Source organism: Leptonotus elevatus, chromosome 13 (assembly GCF_054856555.1).
Source record: "Leptonotus elevatus isolate MCC_2025b chromosome 13, RoL_Lele_1.0, whole genome shotgun sequence".
In the NCBI taxonomy this organism is placed as follows: Eukaryota; Metazoa; Chordata; class Actinopteri; order Syngnathiformes; family Syngnathidae; genus Leptonotus; species Leptonotus elevatus.
In genome coordinates, this window is record NC_141251.1 from 1430056 (window position 1) to 1452572 (window position 22517).

General features: G+C 41.5%; 1 protein-coding gene across 6 annotated transcripts in view; it reads right to left on the minus strand.

Moving 5' to 3' along the window:
* Positions 1 to 88: 88 nt before the first annotated feature.
* itsn1 (intersectin 1 (SH3 domain protein)) overlaps positions 89 to 22517 on the minus strand; it is a 32339-nt gene continuing 9910 nt past the window's right edge. The window contains exons 15-45 of one of the 6 annotated variants that reach the window (XM_086092494.1): positions 22256 to 22396; positions 22091 to 22178; positions 21824 to 21963; positions 18441 to 18559; positions 17574 to 17848; positions 16807 to 16961; positions 16464 to 16478; positions 15527 to 15771; positions 15089 to 15350; positions 14737 to 14933; positions 13842 to 13921; positions 13588 to 13760; positions 13442 to 13487; positions 13232 to 13353; positions 12782 to 12905; positions 11871 to 12065; positions 7208 to 7329; positions 6587 to 6693; positions 6371 to 6472; positions 6219 to 6300; positions 5950 to 6048; positions 5790 to 5873; positions 5220 to 5303; positions 4837 to 4977; positions 4671 to 4751; positions 3603 to 3724; positions 3447 to 3529; positions 3292 to 3375; positions 3152 to 3216; positions 2042 to 2150; positions 89 to 1413 (exon numbers count right to left, since the gene is read on the minus strand). In XM_086092494.1, the coding sequence (XP_085948620.1) occupies positions 1265 to 1413; positions 2042 to 2150; positions 3152 to 3216; positions 3292 to 3375; positions 3447 to 3529; positions 3603 to 3724; positions 4671 to 4751; positions 4837 to 4977; positions 5220 to 5303; positions 5790 to 5873; positions 5950 to 6048; positions 6219 to 6300; positions 6371 to 6472; positions 6587 to 6693; positions 7208 to 7329; positions 11871 to 12065; positions 12782 to 12905; positions 13232 to 13353; positions 13442 to 13487; positions 13588 to 13760; positions 13842 to 13921; positions 14737 to 14933; positions 15089 to 15350; positions 15527 to 15771; positions 16464 to 16478; positions 16807 to 16961; positions 17574 to 17848; positions 18441 to 18559; positions 21824 to 21963; positions 22091 to 22178; positions 22256 to 22396 (3891 nt within the window). In that variant the 3' untranslated portion in view covers positions 89 to 1264. Of the gene's footprint in view, positions 1414 to 2041; positions 2151 to 3151; positions 3217 to 3291; positions 3376 to 3446; positions 3530 to 3602; positions 3725 to 4670; positions 4752 to 4836; positions 4978 to 5219; positions 5304 to 5789; positions 5874 to 5949; positions 6049 to 6218; positions 6301 to 6370; positions 6473 to 6586; positions 6694 to 7207; positions 7330 to 11870; positions 12066 to 12781; positions 12906 to 13231; positions 13354 to 13441; positions 13488 to 13587; positions 13761 to 13841; positions 13922 to 14736; positions 14934 to 15088; positions 15351 to 15526; positions 15772 to 16463; positions 16479 to 16806; positions 16965 to 17573; positions 17849 to 18440; positions 18560 to 21823; positions 21964 to 22090; positions 22179 to 22255; positions 22397 to 22517 lie in introns of all 6 variants that reach the window. The other 5 variants (XM_086092492.1, XM_086092496.1, XM_086092495.1 and 2 more) reach the window with 5 other exon arrangements.

A 22517-nucleotide genomic window follows, 5' to 3' on the forward strand; every position in this document is an offset into this window, starting at 1 on the left:
ATTGAAAAACACAGCAACAGTAAATGAATTCTCTTGATGTGAAGCATGTGAGTATGCGGGCTGAGTTACAACACAGTCAGCCGACATGTTGGTTCAACTGAAGTTTATTTTGAACTTTATTAACATTGAAAAGACAGCAAGGTACGTACAACTTCATCTACAGCGACGTCCGTCTTCTATCGTCCATTAGCGGTCATATATTAACTCTTCAGTCTCTCTCAGTAGTATTTCTACAGCAGCCTGGAAGGCGGACAGTATAAACGGTTCATTAGCTTACTTTTAGTACAGTGTGAGGAGGAACGAGGGGGTCTGGAGAGGAAAATACAGGCTTTAAGACTTTTTTTCTCATTGTGAAGACGCACGCACACACACAACTGGCTCGCCCTCGTCTGATTGGACAGTGGCTGGTCACTAAGGTAACCGTTGATGGTTTACAGAGTAGGGGGAATCGTACACAACATTCATCTTTGACATAACTGCAGTTCACTTTTGTGTGTTCGTATGTGTGTGTGTGTGTGTGTGTGCGTGAATTCTCAGCAGCAATCTAAGGACAAAAAACATGTCTGATTTAAATGAAACAGCAGCAGTCTTTGCAAAAACAAGTGAATTAATTATTCTAAAAATGGAGAAAAAAGATAAAGACCCTTATGAGAGTAAAAAAAACAAAAAACAAAGATATCAATCATCCACATAAAAAACTAAAACTCGTTAATATCCTTATAGTTGGCAAAAAAAACAAAAACTTCACATTTTTCGTTGGTACAAAATGAGAGGAAAAAATGATTAAAGTAAATTAAAACAACGAAATTGATTATCCTCAACAGTCAACTTCTTCTGATGCTAACTATTTAGCGCTATTAGCATCTTCTGTTAAGCCTGTACACTTAACACGCGCACATGTGAGAGATTGTCACTGGAGTGAGTATCTGAGGGAGTAAACAGTTAAATCGGATGTCACCTTGGATTAGCCGTTAGCAACAAGCTAACACTTTCGGAGAACAGCTTTTCCTGAAAGCAGCGCACAAAAAACACAACTTTGCTGTCGTGTCGTGTTGTGGCTTTCACGTCCTTTCTGGCTGTCAAAAGACCTTTTTTTTTTGATCAAAGTGAAGTTTTGCAAGCGAGCTGCCTCGTGGTCCAACTTACCAGCTGTCGATTCAACTTCTTCTACTGGTCAGTCAATAAATAACAAGAATAAGAATAAAGTCTCTCTCGTCCAGTTGTGTCCAGTCGTTCCTGATAATAACGAAGCCGATGCGTGCTTTCAGGGCTCCTCGAAGAGCTGCAGGTCCAGCCTGACCACAATCTCACCGGTGGGAACTTCGTGGAGCAGCAAGCGCTTGGTGATTGGTCCCTTGGAGCCCTGGTCCTTCTTGATCTCCGCCAATCGGATCTCTGTCCTGCCCAGGAAGTCTGAAAGGGGGAAAAATAAGAAGAGGGGGAGACATCTGTTTAGTTCTCGATAGACCGTGACTTGAGCTGGAAATTTTGATAACAGATAGTCAGGAAAAGCCTCCTAGAACACCTCTATTTGGGGTTAACCATTGGCTGCTAAAGTGGTGGCAGGTGTGTATGCTGACTCCCATTTGGCATGAATGTGAATGTGATTGGTTAATTTTTAACAGTGCATCCCAGTTTTAAGAGGGGTGTGCAAACTTTTGCAACCACACTGTTTATTTTGACATTTTTTCCCCCCAATAGAGTTTTACATTATGGGGGATAAAAAAAATAAATCATCATGGTTGCATTTTTTTACACCACAAAAACCCGCCATTTTAACAGGGGTGTGTAGACTTTTTATATGCTGATTATTTGTCACTCCCAGTTGAAGTTTACTCTAAAATTGAGACACAAAACAAAATACACATTTAAACAGGCAAATGTTAACCAAACCATATGATTTAGTCTATAAAAGTCTGCTAGCTTAATGTCTAGCAGTTTGCTAAAAATGCACAACATATCGAGACTACAAACAAGGAAGCGCAATAAAGTTGAGGTTCCTCGTTTTGTATTGCGTCAGATAAGAAACACGTGGACTGACCATCCGGTGAGAACTGGTCCCGTTCAAACACGGTAACGCACAGGACGTCCTGCTCCAGGTCCTTGATGAAAAACTGGCAGTTGGAGTTCCACTTGGGATTCAGCGTGTCCTGCGACCAAACAAAACACGTTTAGCAAAAATAAACAATGGAAGCAGACCTCCGCCAAGGCTCTAAGTGCAAAGAAGGAGCTCAAGTTTTGTTCAAATCCAGGATTTTTAATATTTGTTTTATTATATAAATACTATTTGGATTTTTTATTTTTTAAATAATACATACATACATATATATTTACCGATATACTTCTTATACATACATAAAAATATATTTTACATATCACCCACCATCACTTAAAAAGAGAAAAATTAATCATACTCATATAAAAATAAATAAATAAATCAATTATCCCCAGGGGTAGGGCTGCTTGATTATTAAGAAAATATTAATCACGATTATTTTTTAGTACAAAACAAGAAAATGTTTGAACATAAAAAATATTAAGACAAATAAAGTATTCAAGTTCCTTTTGGATGAAACAAAATGTATTAAATGTATTATTTTAAAATAAAAAGGTGCAAATGTGTCATTTTAAACACTAACAACTCAAAATTAGTATTAATCTTTTTTTTGTCACGATTATGCTGACTTTGTAAATGTGGAGTGTAATAATTGAAATTGTAATTGAATTTCAATTAATTGCACAGCCTCCACCCAGGGACTTTAAAAAAAAAAGACAACTTAAGTAAATTAATCATCTTCATGGGTAAAAAATGAATAATAAAGTAGATTCATTATCATTGGCAAATGTAATTACAGTAAATAAATCCTAATGAGTTAAGGATATTTTTTTAAGTAAAGTAAGTAAAAAACAAAAGTCAATTAATTATCCATATGGGTAAAAAAACAAAAAAAAAAAAGTGGATAAATGGTTATTATTTCTTCCAGTAAATTAATTATCCTCATGGGTAAAACAAAAAAAAAAAAATAGATGAAAGTCAATCAATTATCCACATGAGAAAAAAAAAAGAAAAAAAAAAAGACAAATGAGTTAAGAAATGTTCCCATTAATCAAAAGCAACATTTGCCTTGGTGGAGGTAACAACTCATCTTACCTGCAGAGTTTTGGTGATGTGGCATTGCGAGCCCATGGTGACCTCACAGTAAGGATTGCTTTTACCTGCAACACAAACAAACGTCAAGACGACGTCCTGCCGTCCACACGCACGATCGTTCCAAAAACGATTGTTGTTACCATGCGAGCGACACGGCTTGAGTTCGATTCCCTCCACGATGTTGACCATCAACCTGCCGATGCCCGTCGCCCTCTGGGAACGCACTGAGGGAGCCGACCGACCGCACAACATAAACAGCAAGCGCACGCGAGTCACAATAAAACACAAGAAATACCCAGATAGGCCTTTTCTCTCTTCTTCTTCTCAGTTTCGATGAAGAGTTCGGAGGCCGCCTTGATTTTCTGCACCCACGCCGTCCTGCGCGCACGCGCCACAACGGCACAATCACACTTGAGTTGCTCACCAAGGAAAAAGTTGAGCCTTTGTTTACCGCTCGTTGATGCTCTCGGCCCTGAGGGTGTAGACTCTGTCGATGTGAGAGATGTGGAAGAGGGGCTCGTCTCCCGACGGGTCCGTCGGCAGTTTCACCAGAACCTCGTTCAGGAAGATGGGCTGCGCCGGACACACACACACACACACACACCAACCAGCAGTCAACTCGTTAGTACGGACGCTCTCTTTATCCTAAAGTGTTTGAGTATGTGGCGTGCAATTGGTACAAGTTAGGTTTACGCTGATGCCAAATGTACAATCTGGATCTGAACCTGATGAAACCTGGTTTGACGTTTTCGGGTTTCTACATAGACAACGCAGTCTAATAAGCTTGATGGGATCAAAGTTTAGTGTCTTTGGTGATAAGGTCTTGTTCTTTTTTTTTAAGAAACTTTTTTTATTATTATTATGACATTTAATTAATATTGGGAGGTATAATTTTATGATAGAGGAAAAAATATTAGAATTAAATCTGATATTTTTCAACAAAAAGTGTTGTTGTTTTTTAACAATAAAACTTTTTTTCAAGAAAAAAAAAGCTATATTTTATCATTGGGAAAAAAGTCTTAATAATAAAGTCAGATTTTTTTTCCTAGACAAAAGACAAGAAAAAAAATTTCTCGAGAAAGACGAGATTTATTTTAATTTTAAAGTCTCCGTTTTTATTGAAAAAAAAACTTCTATGACATTTTGCGGGGGAAACATGTTTTCTTTAATAATCAAATCAGAGTTGTTCAGAAAAAAGTAAAATAGTTTTAGGATTACGTACATTTTCGATTTTCGGGGAGAACAGAATATTTTTGGGGAGGAAAAAAGTGTTTTTTAAGGCAATTTTCAAGGATTTTTGTTTCCAGGTTTAAGTCAATTTCAAATCAAGTTAATTTCATTTTCCAACATAAAATCATTTTTTTTCCAGGGCAAAAAAAGGTACTTTTTAAAAAGAGGAAGTGGTAACTATTATACAGTAAGCAAGTTTTTATTATTATTATTTTATTATCAGTATTTTCTGGAAAAATGACAAGATGCACACAAACACGTGTGCGTGTGTGTGTGCGTGCGTTCTCACCGTCTTGTACATACGGTACTGCAGGTGTGTTTTGGACGAGAAGACTTTGTCGGATCCAGACGAGCCCAGAGGCTTGGTGACCTGCGGCGCAGACGGGAAGCGGCGTTCAGACCTAGCGCGAGTATTTACTTGGCACGCGTGTAGACGAGGCGACGCGGCGCATCACCTGCGTCAGCAGCAGGAAGTCGTTGAAGAGGAAGCCGTAGAGCTCCTTGCTGCTTTTGGCTTTGAAGAGTTTGCCGCTGTGGAGGAACTTGCGGGGACCCAAACAGTTGGTCACCGAGTTGAACACCAGTTGCTGCAACATCGTCGTCCGCAAGCATTCAAACACAAATTCAGCATTCATCTTGGATTTGCAGCACGGCACATCCACAACGTGGTCGCATTCACTTCATGTAACTGATTGCATTATTTTACTAAGGTCACTTGATTTTCAAGATTTTGCCACTGCACCACTTTTACTGTCTGTGTGCTCTCTGCTCTCGTGTACATTGTTGGACGCCAAACCCTTTTTTGGCTTGATTTAATTTTGAAGATAATGAAAAGTACCTCGGACAGGCCTTCGCACTGAACGTGCGCTTGGATCCACTCCAGACGATCAGAGTTCTCTTTCTCCCTCACGCCCTCGTTCACCTACATGCCAAAAGATAAACATTTAAATAAAACCATTTTAAAAAACGGGAAAAAAAAATTATTTTTTGATTTTTTGTTTTGTTTTGAAAAATTGCCTTGATTCTAAAATTGTTATTTAGAGTCGTGTTTAAAAAATAGATTTGATCATGATTTGTATTTTTTCTTTAGAAAAAAAAGTTTTCTGTAGAAAATATTTTTTAAAAGTTATATTTCTTAATATATTTCCTTAGATTTTTTTTTTAAGAATAATGGTGCTTTTGCCCCCTAAAATAGTCATGTAGTCTTCTTTCTTCATTAATAAAGTGAGATTTGATCCCGAATAAATACAAAAGCTAATTTACAAGTACTATCAGTTTCAATAGAAAGCTAAATCCCATCCAGGAGTCCAATGTTTTATATTTTAAAAGTCCCACTATGCATGTTTTTTTTTTAGGGCTTTTAAGGCAGCAGTAAAAAAAGTATAAAAGTGAATCCATGAGAAATGACCTGCGAGCACAACTCCTCCGCCTTCTCCAGAGCAGCTTTCAGGTGATTGTGGTCTGGATGCGACTCGGGAGTGTTTTCCAAGATCTGTTTGTGGAAAGCGCAAGAATGGAGTGACACCACTGTGTGAATGTGTGTGCGTGCGTGTGCGCGCAAAGCGTACGTTCTTGATGATGAGCGGGTAGCGAGTGACCCTTTGCATGGGTTTGAGCAAGAAGCTGGAGAGCGGCATCCCCTTACAACGAGGGTCCATGGCTAACCGCTGACAGACACAAACAAAAATTGCTTGGATCGTCTTCATCGTGGAAAATCAACAATCATTCAAATTACTTGGTTTACAAAAAAATTGAAAAATAGGTATGTTTACTGTCACCGGAAACACAAAAGTTAAAAGTATCAATTAACTGATGACGATTATTTTGTTGTTCTTACCTTGAGGAAGTCTTTGATTTCGAGGTTGTCGTCCGTTTTCTGCTGAATCAGCGTGGCGCCGTTCAGTTGACATGAGCAGAACCTGCACGAGCATCATCGAGGGTGAAAAAACATCAAGTGACCTTTGACACTGAAAGCACGTGCGTGCTCACCTGATGTACGGCTGCATGTGCGGCAGCTGATTGGTCAGGATGTCGCCAATCATCTTGACGGGCATGCGATCACCTGACATCTTCTTCCTCACCCGCAGCGCCCTGCAGACGACATCCCGCGGTTATTACTTTTAAGATCGTATTTTCTAATCGCACATCTTAAGATGATGATGATGATGATGATGATGATGATGATGAAGGGCGTTATGATCTTACTTGAGCAGCTTGATGTTGCACATGATGAGCTCCTTCCAGTTGACGAAGATCATGGCCACTTCCTTCTCGCTCAGCAGCTCACAATCCAGCAGAGGCTTGTGGAAGACCTAAACAAGCACGCACACAATATTTTGGATACGTCCATATATTATGAAAATGTTGAAGAATTGCTACTTGTTGTGAAGTTCATTGCATCGAGCGCTTGTGACTCAAGCTTAAGACAAAAATATTGGGTACAAACAAACCAAAACTCTAAAGTCAGGTCACTAGTAAGTTGAGGTATCGGTATCGGTATCGGTATCGGTGTCTCTCTCTCTCTCTCTATATATATATATATATATATATATATATATATATATATATATATATATATATATATATATATATATATATATATATATATATAAAAATTTTTAGTTATGTTAACAGCATAACTAAAACATTGTGTACCACAAACGATGTAACTTCTTTGTTGGTAGTCCAAGTGAACATAAAAGTTCTAATGCCCCCTGCTGGCTATCAACAAATTTAAAAGCTATTTTTGACTCTAGTGATTACGTCCAATGCTTTTGAGAGTCTACATAAAATCAATAGTACTAAAAAAAATAAAAAAAATGTAACCTCGGTGACGAGCTGCAGGTCGTTGACGTAGTTCTCCTCTGTGACGATGAGCTCGTGGATGTAGCCTTGACGTTTTCTCTCCATGGGACTCAGCATGTCCAGCAGGTGCAGGTCGGCGCACCCTGAAAACACAACAAGATGCACATCAGGCAACATTTGCCATGACCAGAAATGAAAAATAATAACGGGATACATACCTGAAAAAAAAAAGAGGTTTATTCCAAAAATCAATTGGGTACATCGATATTTCACAGCCCATGATGTAAATATAATCTAATTATTATTTTATTTATGAAGACTTTTTTCCCCCTCCCCTGATAAAAAGGTTACAATTCTATTATTTTCAAGAAAAAAAGTACTTAAGATTAATCTTTTTTTTCCACAAGAAAAAAAAGTTTGCTATTGTGTGTGTGTGAGTAATGCGCACATTCGTGTGTCTCAGAGCGTTTAATCACCAGGATGCAGTCACATTCAGCACCTCGCACAAAGCAGGAGTAATTAGCGCCGCGCTTACATTCATTCTGCACAACGCATCTTCATTCTCGCCTTTTAAAAAAAAACAGTTGCTCATTCGCGTCGTGTTTTCACTGGTGCACTGAGCGCAAGTAGTGCAGTGTGCTTGCATTTGGCTCATCAAAGTTCAGCCGGTAAGACGAGGAAAAGACATTCAAATAGTTCATCTGAAGTCGCCAATCAGAGGGGAGACCATGCGCGATGCCAGCGGGTTAAGAACAACTCCACTGATTCTTGGGTATTTAAAAAAAAAAAAAAAAGTTAATCATTTCATTCTTTTTGTGAGAATAAACAATAAAAATCACAATACTGTCATCTGGATACACAACATCAACAAAAATATGGCAACCATTATAGTGCTAGTCTGTTGCTATGGGAACAAAAAGAAAGTATGACAGTATAAAAAAAATAATTTAACATGACAACAACCCCCCCGGTTGTTGTCATGTTAAATTATTTTTTTTCTTTCTGTGTTGTCTTAAATTATGTGAAGTATACGTTCATGTTATGGAAAGACATGTTGAATTTCCGTTAGCTTGTGATCTGTAAAAGAACGCAAATTAAACATTATTCGGTTCTTGAGCTTAAAAAGTTTTGGTAAGATGACATTTTCTTTGATCAAATGGAACGGTGCGATTAAAAGCATGTGGCTCAAATGTGAATCACGTTTGTAAAATCCAGAATAAAAACTAACCCGTGAAGCCAAGCTCAAACATTTTCAAATCAACGGTTGTAGAGTGTGAAAGTTGGCGGCCATTTTGCGCTGCTGAGATAAAAGCTACTACCGTTTGTTTTTATGTGTCAACTAAATAGGCCCACATTTCACACTGCATATGTCAAACTAAGTAAATTTAGACAAGATCATCATCATTTCAGCAAACTTATTTTTGGGGGTTTGATAGTGTGCCGCGAGATTTTTCTTATTTCAATAAAATATGTGCTTTGACGAAGCACTGCTCTACAGCACACACAACATAGAAAATAACAGAGCGTCTTATGATGCCATACGAAATAAACTGTTGGTCTGGAATGATTCACTAGTACCGAGTATGTGAGTGCGTGCATGTCGAACCGTCAACAGTGTGATCGTCATAGCAACAGACGAGCCCATCATAAAGACGTAAACAAAAACGACCCCGAAGAACATGAAGTAAATACATCATTAAATTGTTAAAAACGACCGTGGGTAAAAACTATGTGGTAGGTGTGTGTTGTTAAAATCCCCAAACTCTGGACCATGTTGTTTGTGTGTGTGTGTGTGCGTGTGTGTGTGTGTGTGTGTGTGTGTGTGTGTGTGCTCCTTGCCTCCCCTCCTTCGTCTCCTCTTGAGAGGGAACGAAGAGAGAGAAGAGGAGGAGTCTTTGGCTGTTACGTTACACATTGGAACGCTTCCTCCAGCAGATAGTGGGTCTTTCTGTGAAGCTGTGGGGGTTAGTTGGGGCGGGGGAGGGGGGGGGGAGCTGGGAGACGTTTGACTGACAGTTGAAGGAAGCTGCTGAGGGTAGAAGTATAAAAAAAAAAAAAGGGGAAAAAGGAAATTAGCAAAGCGTGGATGTACAAAGGGAGATTAGGACCACACTGAAAAAAAAAAAAGAGTCCGAAGTTGACTTCTTTCATGAAAAAAAAGCCAAACATTATAAAAAATAGCATGAGAGTTAGATCATTTTTTAATGTATTTTTGGGGGAAAGGTTTTTTGAGAAATAAATTGAAGTTTTAGGAGAATAAAGGCCCATTTTAGATTTAAAAAAATACATTTTCTTTGTTTTTCTGGAAAATGATGATTTTATTATTATATGAGTCCTTGTGTGTGTATATTTATATATATATATATATATATATATATATATATATATATATATATATATATATATATATATATATATATATATATATATTTAAAAAAAATAATATATATATATATATATATATATTAATAAGTATTTTTTTTAAAGATATTTTGGGATTTATTTTTCTCCAATTAAAAAAATAATAATAAATAATAATTATAAATAATAATAATTCAGGGAAAAATGTACTTGTAAAAACAATTCTGAAAAATTGCAAATTTTTTCCCCATTAAAACCTTTTCCCCAAAAAATACAGCTTTCCTCTTATGATTTTTTTTTCCAGTGTGGCTCTCCTACTTCCAGACAGGGATGAGCTGAGCTGCTTCTAAAATGACACAATCTCCCGTAAAGCCACAAAAACGACCCACTATCCACTTCGCCACCGCGCATGTGCGTACGTGCGTGCGAATACAGTCCCAGTCAAACATATCAACGAATCCAATCATCCTCGTGTCTTCTCTCTTCCGAGCCTCGCCTCTCCTCTCGCTAGACACAAGATGGCGGCGAGGCGAGGCGAGGCGACGGGGCAAGCGAGTCGCGCGCACGCCGACAGACAGACGCTTAACATTACAGTAAGTCAGTCTGTCTGTCTGTCTGTCTGTCTGTCTGTCTCTGTGTGTGGCTTCTATTGGTGGTGGAGCTTCGCCATTTCCGGGTCATGTGACCGCTCGCTGCTGTCCCATTGGTTGAGTGGCCTAGTGGGTGTGGCCTAGTGGGTCTCTTTGAGGGCTTTGAGGAGAGGGGGGTTCTGGGGAATGATATGATCCTAGAGAGAGGACGACAACAACAACATCAACAAAAACAACAAAAACAAAAACAACAACAACAAATTGGGTGCCACTAGGTGGGTGGAGCGTGCAGCGACAGCAAACACGTAGAGCAACTAGAGCGGGGCCCCATTCAAGAGTACTGCAATATTTGTTGCAATGATTTTTTCCCTATTTTTTTCTAATCCACATTCACATTATTGGTTGCTTGTTTCATTGTAAATAACAAAAATAAAAACTATTTAGCAATTTTACAGCTACATTTAAATGGTTTAGTGTAGGAAATAATTGTTGAATTAAATTTAAATGGATTTTGAATTACATTTTTTTTAAAGATATTTAAAATTTGATTTTACAATCAAAATCTGTTATTTTATATATTTTACATGCACATAGTTTTTTTTTTCAAAACAATGTATTTCTTTTTTTAGTAATTGTATAATTAAATCAAATTTAATTATTTATTCTATACATATTTGTCATGAACTACTTTAGTGACATTTATTTGAGGTATTTTACATACACATTTAAAACATTAAAAATATTTTTTAAATAATTGGTTAATTCATAACAATAATATTTAAGAAATGAGAATGAATTATTGTATTATTTAAAAAAACAAATTTAGATATTTTAAATACACTCTATATATTTTATTTATTTATTTATTTTTAATTATAAATAAGATTAAAAAATGAGAATTAATTTTTTTTAATGAAAAAACGCCGCATATTAACACTTCCCCGTTTATTTGCGCTTTTTATATTATAAGGAGCGTCAACTATTCACAAATTTTCAATATTTGTGGTAGGGCCTGGTCCCTACCCGCCATGAACGACAGGGGTTGCTGTATACATGTTTTACAAAGATATTTAATATGTTTAAATCCAGCTATCAATTACTTGGCCCAATATCTGCTGGGAAAAAAAATCAAATATGGCCCACTACTGGCCTAAACATCTGATAATGATTTGATGATGGCAATTATTTTTATTTCCATAACTATGGCTTGGCTACTATTACTATTTATGAATTTATGCAATGTGTGTTTGCATTAGTCAAAAGACACGCATGTAATAAATGATACATGTGCATGTGAAGGCCACGTGCTCACTCTAGAATCGCTACATCAATGATGGATCATGCTGGGGAGCGGGTTGTGAAAGTGTCGGGAATTGGACACATGCGGGAAGAAAGGAGACATCTAAAGCTAACAAATAGAAACACACACACATAAAAAAAGCACATGAACACACACACACACAAACACCATCCAGAGGTGGTGTGTGACTAAACCGGGGATGTTATCAAAGAGGCCCAAAGGACGATGAGGTCACATGGTGAGAGAGAGGGACAGTGTCTCCACACCACAATCTGGGGTGTGTGTGTGTGTGTGTGCGTGTGCGTGTGTGAGTGAAAGAGAGAGAGAGAGAGAGAGTGTGTGAGTGTTCGTGCCTGCGTGCGTTAGACGACACACGTCGAGGGCGTTCCAAGTCGTTATGTTTTTTTTTGTGTGTGTGTGCATGTTTACTCACACTGCGTGCTGGGGTCCGTGTCAGTGGTGAGCTTGACGTAGTTGCTGGGAAAGAGACCCTCGCGACCGCTCAGCTCGCCTTTCCACCAATCGCAGTCGTCCTTGTTGAGCACGGTGATCACCTGACCCTTCAGGAAGGCCAGCTCGTCGTCATTCTGCGCCACGTAGTCGTACATGCCGATCACCTGGCACACGGCTTACGAAAAGACCACAAGTGGGAGGAAGTCACATGTCATAAGGAAGTCGCAAATATTTTGAAAAAAAAAGCGAGAATTCTATTGAGATAAAACTGTATTTTGCATTATTAAACAATAATGTGATTGTGAGGTCTAAGCATTATTTTTGTACACTTGGGGTTGCCATCCTTAAGTTCCATGGTAGTATCTGTAACTTTGAGTGTGTACAGCTTTAAAAGGCGGGGCCTGGCCTTGTGAGTGACGGGGGTGTTTTGAGGGAGAGATTTTGCTAAGACCTTTTTTCTTTCTTTCAATTGAATAAGCGGTACAGAATGGAAGGATGGATGAATTATTCCAGCTACTAGAGTAACCTTTGCAGCCCTCGTTGACATTTTTAACTTACAAGTTGCCAAGCAAGTTCCAAGTTACTTATTCTTCTTAAAAATTGTCAGTATTCTCTGTCTTCCAGTATTGTTTGATGAGCTGTATTATTGGTCATCGATAAACAAGCTGCCCTGGTTACCAGGAAAAAAAAAGTCATATAATAAAGAGTTTGTATAACATTTACAACACTACGCCTACTTATGCACACTTTTAGTATTTGTATTTGCTTCGCTGTACTACACATTTACATTGTTTTTTTTAGTGCTTCCAAAATCAGTCACTGTATTATGACTGAATAAAAATGCATCTTTTTGTCAAACTGCATGGAAAATGTGTGTGCGTGCGTGTGTACCAGTGTTGGCAGGGACCAGTTTTGGTGGCGTGGGCTCGGTTGGCGTGGTTTTGCTGGTGCTGGGGCTCAGCAGCTTGACGTAGTTGGCCGGAAACCATCCAATCTGCCGCTTTTTCCCTCGGGCCTGGACCAATCAGAGTGCCAGAACGTCAGGCACCCAATCAAACAGCTTCATGTATCTCGTCAACGTCTTACACATTCCGTGCAACATAACTCGAAAGGGGCGTACGGCATGGCGTGCGCCTTACTACTGTTGATTCGTCCTGGGTAAAAATCACACTGAAGCTCATGTGACAGACAAACTATAAAAAATAATCGTACCTGTTGATCTTCCTTGTACTGTAAACGAAAACTTAAGACTTATCACTTTTGATTACACCACAACTAGTCCTCTGAATTTTGGCCTGTTTGACTCCCTCTTCTCTTGCTCTCCATGTGTCGTTTTTGTACCTGAAGCTCGCCCTCCCACCAGCCGCCCGGGTTCTTTTTCCTGATGAGGATCAGCTGGCCCGGCGCTAACGTCAGCTGCTCCGCTCCCGTTGCGCAGTAGGGGGCGATCACTTGGGCGATCTCTGATGAAGACACATGAGAAAAAGCGGAAGGGTCCTTCAGCGCTCATTTTTGATCAACAGCGTCAAGTGTTGATGATTAAATGATCACCTGGTTTCTTTCCAAGGCTTCCCGTCTTTCCTGCTGGTCCTAAAGACTGGCGACAGAAGAATATCTTTGGGTAATGAGCCACATGCTGCTTCACCAAGACACGATCGTCTCATGCTGTGTAGCAGCCCGTTCCTGGTAAATCTCACCTCCGATGAGGCGTCTCGCGGTTTGACGTAGTTGGAGGGGAAGACCCCGGTCTTGCCCGCCACCGTGCCAGTCCACCAGTCGCCCTCCTTTCTGCTCACCATGACGACGTCTCCTTGCTGGAAACTCAGGTCGCCCTGCTCGCTGCTCTCGTACGTGTACATGGCCACGTACTCTGTGCAAAATACGTGCAACAAAAGGACACGTGAGTGGCACACAATTAGAATGTGGGGGAATGGTTTTGTGTGTGCGTTACCTTCTCCTGACTCGGATGGTTTGCATGGAGTGGGTGAGGGGCGCTTGCCATTGGGGGGGCTTTCTGGTACCACACATTCACTTGAGGGGAAAGAAGGAGAAAAAAACGTAAATCGTTTTAAGTGACTTTTTAATTGTTTCTATTTTATTTATTTATATGAATAGGTGGTCTCTAAAGTGGAGTTACGCCAATCAAGTGTGAAATTAAAACAACCTTTTGCTGTCTATTTCCCCAAATGTGTCTGAGCAAGCACTTCTCAGTGTTGTCAACTTGAGACGTCACAATGTGAGCAATTTACGTAGCCCCGCCCCCCAGGCTACTTTGAAGCAACGGCCAGACTGAAAGCAGAGCTGCACTGAGTTTTGTTGAATGGCCAAATGAAGCCAGTATCTCACTGAGTGGCGCAGGCTTGCGAGGGTGTGCGCATTTAGCGAGTGTTTGTATTTCGTCAAGTTCCGTTCACGACTGCAAAACGTTGCAAACGCGTTTGGCACACACTCGCAAACCATTTTTATGTTCCCAAACAACTTCTTAAATCATCAAATTTTGAACATGTTTAAAATGTCTTTGTGATCATAAAGAGGGAGCAGTAGAGAGAGCAGGGTTAATTTAAACATCACCCAAAATAGGGTGCAGTTATTCATGATCTTTGGTGTATTTTGACAAAAGCATACAATGTGGCTGGGGTGGGGGGGGTGGGGGAGCACAATGGAATAGTGGTTAGCGTGTCTGCCATGTGTTCATTTTGAGGTTCATATCTCAGATGCTGTGTTCCTGTGTGCAACCTTAATGAGAATAAGCCCTAAAAACTAAGGATAGATGGATGTCACCTTTCAATTGTTCCACTTGAAGAAAGCAGAGTAAATACAGTAGAAGTAGAAGAGAAGAAGTGCACCTTGTGTTTTTGCCACGTGCTGAGGAAACGAGCGGGGCCGCGATTGGGGCTGCCGCGGGAGCCGCCACTGGGAGCGCAAGAGGGGGCGTCATGCTGGCAGAGATGAGTTTAACGTAGCTTTTGGGGAACCATCCACTCTGTCCGGTCTGGAGCTCTCCCAGCCACCACATGTCCTGCTGCTCCAGCACCGTTATAATCTACGACGCAATGATGTGCTATTTAATATTAGAAGAAAACTGCAATACAATGAGGGAATGCAATTTCTGCAGAAATCGCGGGTAAATGCTGAGTGTGGTGGTCACAGAATCAATTCAACTTGTCACATGATAAGAAAAAAAGTGGAGATGATGACCTCGTTCTTGTTGAAGTTGAGGTGGTTGTCCTTCTTGGCTCTCCAGGGGTACAAGGCCTGAGCCTGCAGGCCCTCCACTTTCTCCCCCTGGCCGAGCACAGGAGAGGGCGAGGAGCCCGTGGTCATGGTGGCCGGCGTGAAGGCCGAACGCTGCCGCAGCTGAGCCGACGGCACGCTGAGGGACGGATTCTGAGCGGCGGAGGAGGTGGGCCACGCGTCCCACCCCTCGCTGTCCATCTGGCTGCTGGTGTTTGACGGCCAGCTGCAAATGTTCACAACATCCATCAAAACTGCCATAAAATGCCATCTGTGGCGTGCACCGGTACAAAGTACCACTAAGTAAAAATAAAATCAAGCTGAATATTTCCTGTGGCTTTTTTGTACCAACTGTACGGTAATACAGGCAGGTGGAAGCAAAATGTAAACTGCAACACTCACGTGGTGCTGAAGTCGGCCCAGTTACTGTTGGCGGACGACGTGGATGAGGAGCTCTGTGCGGGCGCGGGTGGCGGCGTGCTGACGGGCTGCTGTGCCGAAGTCGGCGTGTCGCAGACGGCCGCCCGCAGGCTGACGGGGGCTTCGCTGTCCGGTATCCGCTCGGCGTAATTGGCCGGAAACCACCCGGTTCGGCCCCTGAGCTCTCCGCCCAGCCAACCGGGCTCACCTGTCTGAGACTCGTCCACCTATTGGGACACAAAAGACAGTGAGGGGTGCGCGACATCCAAAGATGTGGTAATGTACCAGCCTGGACACGTTGGATTGGTGTTACCTTTTAAAAGGTGTAATATGTAGAAAATTAAGAGAATGTAAAAGTTAAAATTGGTATTCCAATAATAGTGAGTCACTTTGCGTGCATGGCATACTTATGCCCTTAACAAAATAAAATGCATAAATATGATCACGTATATGAATATATGCAAAAGCACATGCTTCAGAATGAAATATTGTCAGGGATGAGGAATGGCATGAGTATAAATACTTACATCTATACTGTACTGTAAATATTTTAATTATTGCGGTATATCATTCCACTTTACCTTGAAAAATGAATCCCATAATCGGTGCTTTTGCATATTTATGTTTATAACGTGCTAAGCACTTCTGGTGAGATGTAATCGGCATTTCACTACCGTGCGATGACGCTACTAAATAATGAAATCTCAAAATTTATGGGATATAGGTTATTTTTTTATATACAGATAACACCATAAAAAAGATCATCTTATGGTCTATTTTTTACATATATTTTTTTAAACAGCACATTTAAATCTATAGAGGATCAATCAGGGTGTTATGAAGCATTCAAATGTTGGGTGGATGAACGTGAGTAAAGATGAGCTGACAAAAGGTCCGCAACGCTGGGCCGTGAACTTACCCATTCCCCTTTCACCTTCAGTTTGCACAGCAGAGAAGAAAGCAAAAGGTTACGCACACAAACGCACCTGACAACTGACCATATTTACACCTGCCCACACTCCAATCAGCATTTATTTGACATGATGAAATCGACAGTCTAGTCAAAGTTGGGAGCTAGGACTGAAAACAGTATGATCATTTCACATAATGACGATTGTGACCAAAATCATCACGTCATTTTGTAGTATGACAATATAACTAAAAGAAACATGTTTTTTTTTTAAACTATCCCAATTTTATCACGGTTTATTGCTACACCGTTTCATCCCTGGGAGGTGCTGAGTTGCGTGCATGCCTCGTACCATGATGACATCACCGGGGGTGATGCTGATCTCATCGTGGCTACGTGCGTCAAACGGGTAGAGCGCTCTGTAGTAGACCACCTTCACCGCCTGCTGCTGCTCGAAGCCGCTGCCTGCTGCCTTCTGCTCAAACAGGCTCGCCAGTGGAGCCTTTTCTGCTGTTCAAATAGAAAAAGAGAAACTACATAAGTCAAATAATATGTGCAAGTCATACGTCAGTCTCAAGTCATTCAAGTTTCAAGGAACTGGAGCAGAAATCAAGCACTTAAATATCAAGCAAGTTCGCAACTTGGGTTAAGCAAGTCATAAGTCAAGTTCTACAGTCAAATGAAGGTTCCTGAATCAAGTCTGAGTCAAGTGCAGTCTTCTTTTAGCCAAGCAATTTCCAAGTCTTAAAATTGCCGACTAAATTTGTGGTGCTTTGATGTGAAGGATTAATTTATTCTGTGAGCACGCTCAGAATTCAAAACACTTTTTCCCCACTGAAAAAAAAACATTGAAAATTTTTATTGACTGATTTTTTTTATTTTTATATCTTAATATTTTTTTCAATTTCTGCGGGGGGTTTTGTTACGGGGTACCAACATTGGTGGTGGTTTGTCCACATTTTTTAAATACTTTTTTGGATTAATAGTTTTTTTTCTCTCAAATGAATTCAAAAAATTTACTGGCCTCATATGTCAAAACACTTTAAAGCCGAGGCATAACTGTCTTTGACGCGAATCCCTTTACCAAATTATAACTATGCATAGCAGCTTTTTACTGACCTGTCGAAGCCCAGGGATCGTTGGGCTGGCTGAAGAGCTTATTGAGTTTCTCCTGCATGTCCTTCTTGCCCTGGGATTCGTCGTCCTTCTCCTCCACGGATCCGGCAGTCTTGCGACCATCCGCATCCTCCTCCAGGCCTCGTCGCTTCCTCTCCTCTTCCTCCTGGGTCACTCGGTTGAGCCAGGCGTGCGGGGCGGAGGCGGGGCTCGGCGCCTTCGGGGCAGAACTTCCTGCGTCATCGTTCCTCCAAGCCAAAGTTTTGTCTGAGGACAACCTGAAGCACAAAGTCACAATCAGGTCAGGTAACCATAATGTAAAAGTGACTTTTTAATGGCTTATTACGCAAATACAGTAATCCTCTGCATAGTTGCAGCTATTCACAAACTCTAATATTTTCTTTTTTTTTCTTCTGTGGAACAGATCCTCATGCACCACAAACCCAGATCAAATCCATCCATCCATCCATCCATCCATCCATCCATCCATCCATCCATCCATCCATCCATCCATCCATCCATTTTCTGTACCGCTTGTCCTCACAAGGGTCGCGGGGTTGCTGGAGCCTATCCCAGCTGGCTTCGGGCAGTAGGCGGGGTACACCCTGTACTGGTTGCCAGCCAATCGCAGGGCACACAGAGACGAACAACCATACTCACAATCGCACCTATGGACAATTTGGAGTGTCCAATTCACCTGCCATGCATGTTTTTGGAATGTGGGAGGAAACCGGAGTACCCGGAGAAAAGCCACGCAAGCACGGGGAGAACATGCAAACTCCACCCAGGAAGGTCGAAGCCCGGACTTGATCTCACAACCTTTGCACTGGGAGGCCTTTTTGGCACTCCTTCGGTGTATTTGAATCCTACCTGTCTTCCTGCAACTCAGCAGAGTTCCTGTCAATCGGCGTGTGCATCATCGAGTGTGCGTCTCCTTCCAGCTCCTTCTGCTTCTGCCTCTGCTGCCGGCTGTGGATCTCCCTCAGTTCCTGTGAGGCGACACGGGAGATACAGGAACCCAGAGTGGTAAGGGGGGAGTGGGATCGGATTGGCTGGTTGCTACGGGTTACCACTGACAACAAAAACAGCAGCAGCAGCAACAACGGCGGTAGCGGCAACAACAATATGTATTAGTTCAGGGAACAATGTGCAGTTATGACAACCAACTGTGCCATTAGAAATCTCATCGGTCATTCAAGTAGACTAAACTTGACTAGAATGCGGAGATTCTTAAGATCACCCCACAACAGGAAGTGAAGAACACAATGTGCCATGCATGCATTCTGAATACAGTGGAGTGGACGCCCGTGTATTTGCGATTCGGCCTTTTTGCAACTGCAAGTTAACTTTTGTTTTAACCTGTCATCCAACCAGTTATACGCTTAGCCAAACATCCACGCTGGAGATCAGAAGGCTGTTTTGTGAGTAGACACACTTGCTGCTTTGGCTCAGGATGCTTTCGCCAAACAAGGACTTAACACGGCATCAAAACCAGTGGCATCTGTAACAACAGCTCAGCAGAACATGGCAAAATCGATTTACAGCTATCATTACTTCAATTGTCATTGGGCATTTTTAAGGGTACAGCAATGTTTGTACACTATTAAAGTGTTATAATCCCTTTTAAGGCAGCGTCGTGGAAATAAGTCTATTTATGCTGAGCCTCCACCCTTTTCCCTCGCAAACAGCGGATGTCCACTGTACGCATGACAAGCACACACCGAAGCACATTTAAACGTCCTCTGCTCTGACTCTCCACTGACACGTGTAGTATTGATAACGTCTTCAAGTTCAATCAGCAAACGCCTCGGGACTGCTAGCATCACAAATGATATTAGAGAACACGGAGATGTGAATGGGCAAAGAAGCAGAAGAGAAAATGTGAAGAGAAGAGGTGTGGTAAGGGATTAAAAATGGAAATGTTGGCAAGGGTGGAAGTGACACTAAAATTAAGTACAGTACAAATGACAACTTTCTTGACTTTGAAACCACGTGTTTGCCCTGGACGAGCGCATGTCGTCACCTGGTACGGTACCAGCACACAACCAACAAACACACAGCACACCAGGGTCAGTGCATGCATGTCAAGCCTCAGCAAAGACAACAAAACCAAAGCAACCTGGGTCGGTAATGTTCCCCGCATTATCTTACAACCAGTGTGGACCAAACATTCGGAGAAAAAAAATGCAGTGCTTTGTAGGCTACTGTACATATAAACAAGTGCCTGTGAAAGGTAATTTCACAAAGACTTAAAAGGGACATATTATGGCAAATTTATGGAAATGAATCCATCAAGTAAATCTTGCAGTACAGTAAATACTGTACAAATGTATCAAATCTAATTTGCATGACTTGGCAGCAAGGCTCCAGCCCTGGTTGTCATGGTGACAACCGGCGGTCTTGACATTGGTTAGGCAGTAGAGCGGGTGGGTTGACTCATGGCACAAGACAGCCCTTTTAAAACAGGCTTCCCGTCACAGACACCTGGGAACTTTTTTCAAATGTGGGGGGGGGGAAATCATAATATGTCTCCCTTTAAAAAAAAAATGCTCACACTGCAAATGTTCATGCTCCTGACTAGTTCTTGTCTACGACTTTAAAAGTGTAGTCTCTTTTTCAAAACAATGTTTTATGCTCTGGCAAGGTCTTTTTAACTATTTGATATGTTTTTAATTGTCATCAATCAGGCCGCATCCCAGTCGCAGTACCACCCCAGTCCAGCAGCGGCAGTGTGGTCTACCTGTCTCCCTCTCTGCTCGCCGTCAAGCTGTCGTCGCAGGGCTTCTATCCTGGCACAGTGGCTGGCATAGAACTCACACAGAGACTGGCATGGGGGGCAATGGAGCAAAAAAAGGGGGACAGTGTGGAAGGGGAAAATAAATAAAGGAGTAGAAAACAGAAGGAAAGATTCATTGTGCAAATCTCACAAAAGTTTGACAAAGAGGGCGGGGAGAGAGAAGGCAGCGGACGAGGCGGAGAAGGATTATGAGGCCAGAGAAGAGCAATGTAGCAATGAGTTTGATAGGGAGTTAAAAAGAAGACGGAGGAAAGCCAGATCAAATATCATTCTCTTTACTTCACGGCAGCATGACGTGAAGGTCTAAAAGCAACATCTCTATCCACGTCTACATTTGATTAGCCATTCCAAAAAAACAAAACAAAAATGACTCCGTTTTCTGTGATGCTTTTTCTCCCTTCGAGCCCACATCTCTCGAAATTGATTCGAACATTTGAAAATAAATAAATGCACCAAAGACTCCATCTTCCTCGCTCAGCTAATGAAATTAAGACGCCCGAATTCTTCAACAACAAGTATTAATATGCTACTCACCAACGCACGCACACGGAAATAGAGGTTCACGAATGACAAATCAATGACTAGACTTGCTGCGTAATAGTGAGTTAAATAAGCAAGGTAAATATAGGCAACCAACACACACAGCAAACGGACGTCAACACGTTTGCACAATTATAGCATATTAGAGGTGTTTTTAAAGCTTCAATGAGTGCATTTGGCTGAAACATGCAAAAATATGTCATTAGTTCTTTTATTTCCTCACACATGCTACTCAAAAGCATTTAGCATACAACATTGGGAGTCGGGCTATGTTAAAACTGGTGCGATAAGGAAGGCTTGCTCTACATCACGAGCCAAACAATGGACCTCTTGGAATTCTGTTTTTTTTTTTTTGCTTAGGGACTTTACTTCCCTATCGGGCAAGATAACCCGGAAGGTTTTGTAAGAAAGGTTGTTGCATTATAAAAATGCTTAGGAAAGGTGCCTCAATGTAATCTTTCTCCTGACCAAACCTTATGAAAGGAAAGGAAAGGAAATATTTGTTACCCATAATCCTTTGTGGCAGCAAAATTCAAAACAACTGGCCACTGACCAAGTTTACCGACTTGACGCAAAGATGCTAGACTTGCATCAGTCAAACGACGGATGCGGGTTCGGTATAATGGAGTCAAATTAAAGTTAAGCAGTGCTGTTCTCTCGCATGTTTGAAAGGAAGCGCCTTTTCATTTGGCCTTGAGGAAAAGTGAGGTTTAGACCTTCCAAAAAGGCCCAATGTGTTGAGATGTTTTGCTGCAGATTTTCCTAAATGGGTAAAACATGACAGATAACGTATGTAGTGTACATTGCGTCACGTATTTTGTTTCAATAGAGACCGACAGACACTGTTGACGCACACGGACATACGCGCAGATCAGCAGATAAATGCCAATAGAGAGTTGTTCCATCCTTTGTCTACCTTCAGCTGAGTGTTGAAAGCATCAATCTCGAGCAGCTTGGCCCTGGTTTCCCTCTCCACTGTGTCGAGCTGCTCTTTAAGCTGCTGCCTGCTGGACTCCTTCTGGTCCACGGCCTTCTGCAGTGATGAAAGACTGTCGCCTGCACACGGAAAAAAAAAAAGTAAGTGGAGGTCAGATATTGACCCTGCTACGCTAATAAAATGCTAAGGCTACGCACAAAAATTTAGCATATGGCGCAACGGTATGCTGTTTATTAAAGGACTCACGGTGCAGGCTGTTCTGTTGAACCTGTTTCAGTTGGTCGTCGAGACTCTGCTTGTCAGGAATGAGACTCCCGAGCCAATGCTGAGAGTCCTGCAGTGACATCAACAAGTGTTCGATGACGCATGCAATGAAGACAAAAACGCTGCGAGGAGGCTTTTTGAGCGTACCTGCAGCTGCTGTTGCAGCAGCGTGATCTCGGCGATGCGCGTCTCCCTGGTCTGGTTGGTCTGCTCCACTTCTCTGCGCTGAGCCGACAGGCGGAACCGGACGTCCTTCAGTTTGCCCTCCAACTGGCTCTTCTTGTCGTTCTGCGGCGTGGAGGGAAATACATCATTGCGTTCATCTCTTCCAAAAGTCATTAGTTCTGAGGACACGCAATTAAGACGCTCTGCTCTTCCCCGGTGACCAATTTGCATTTGCCATGTGTGC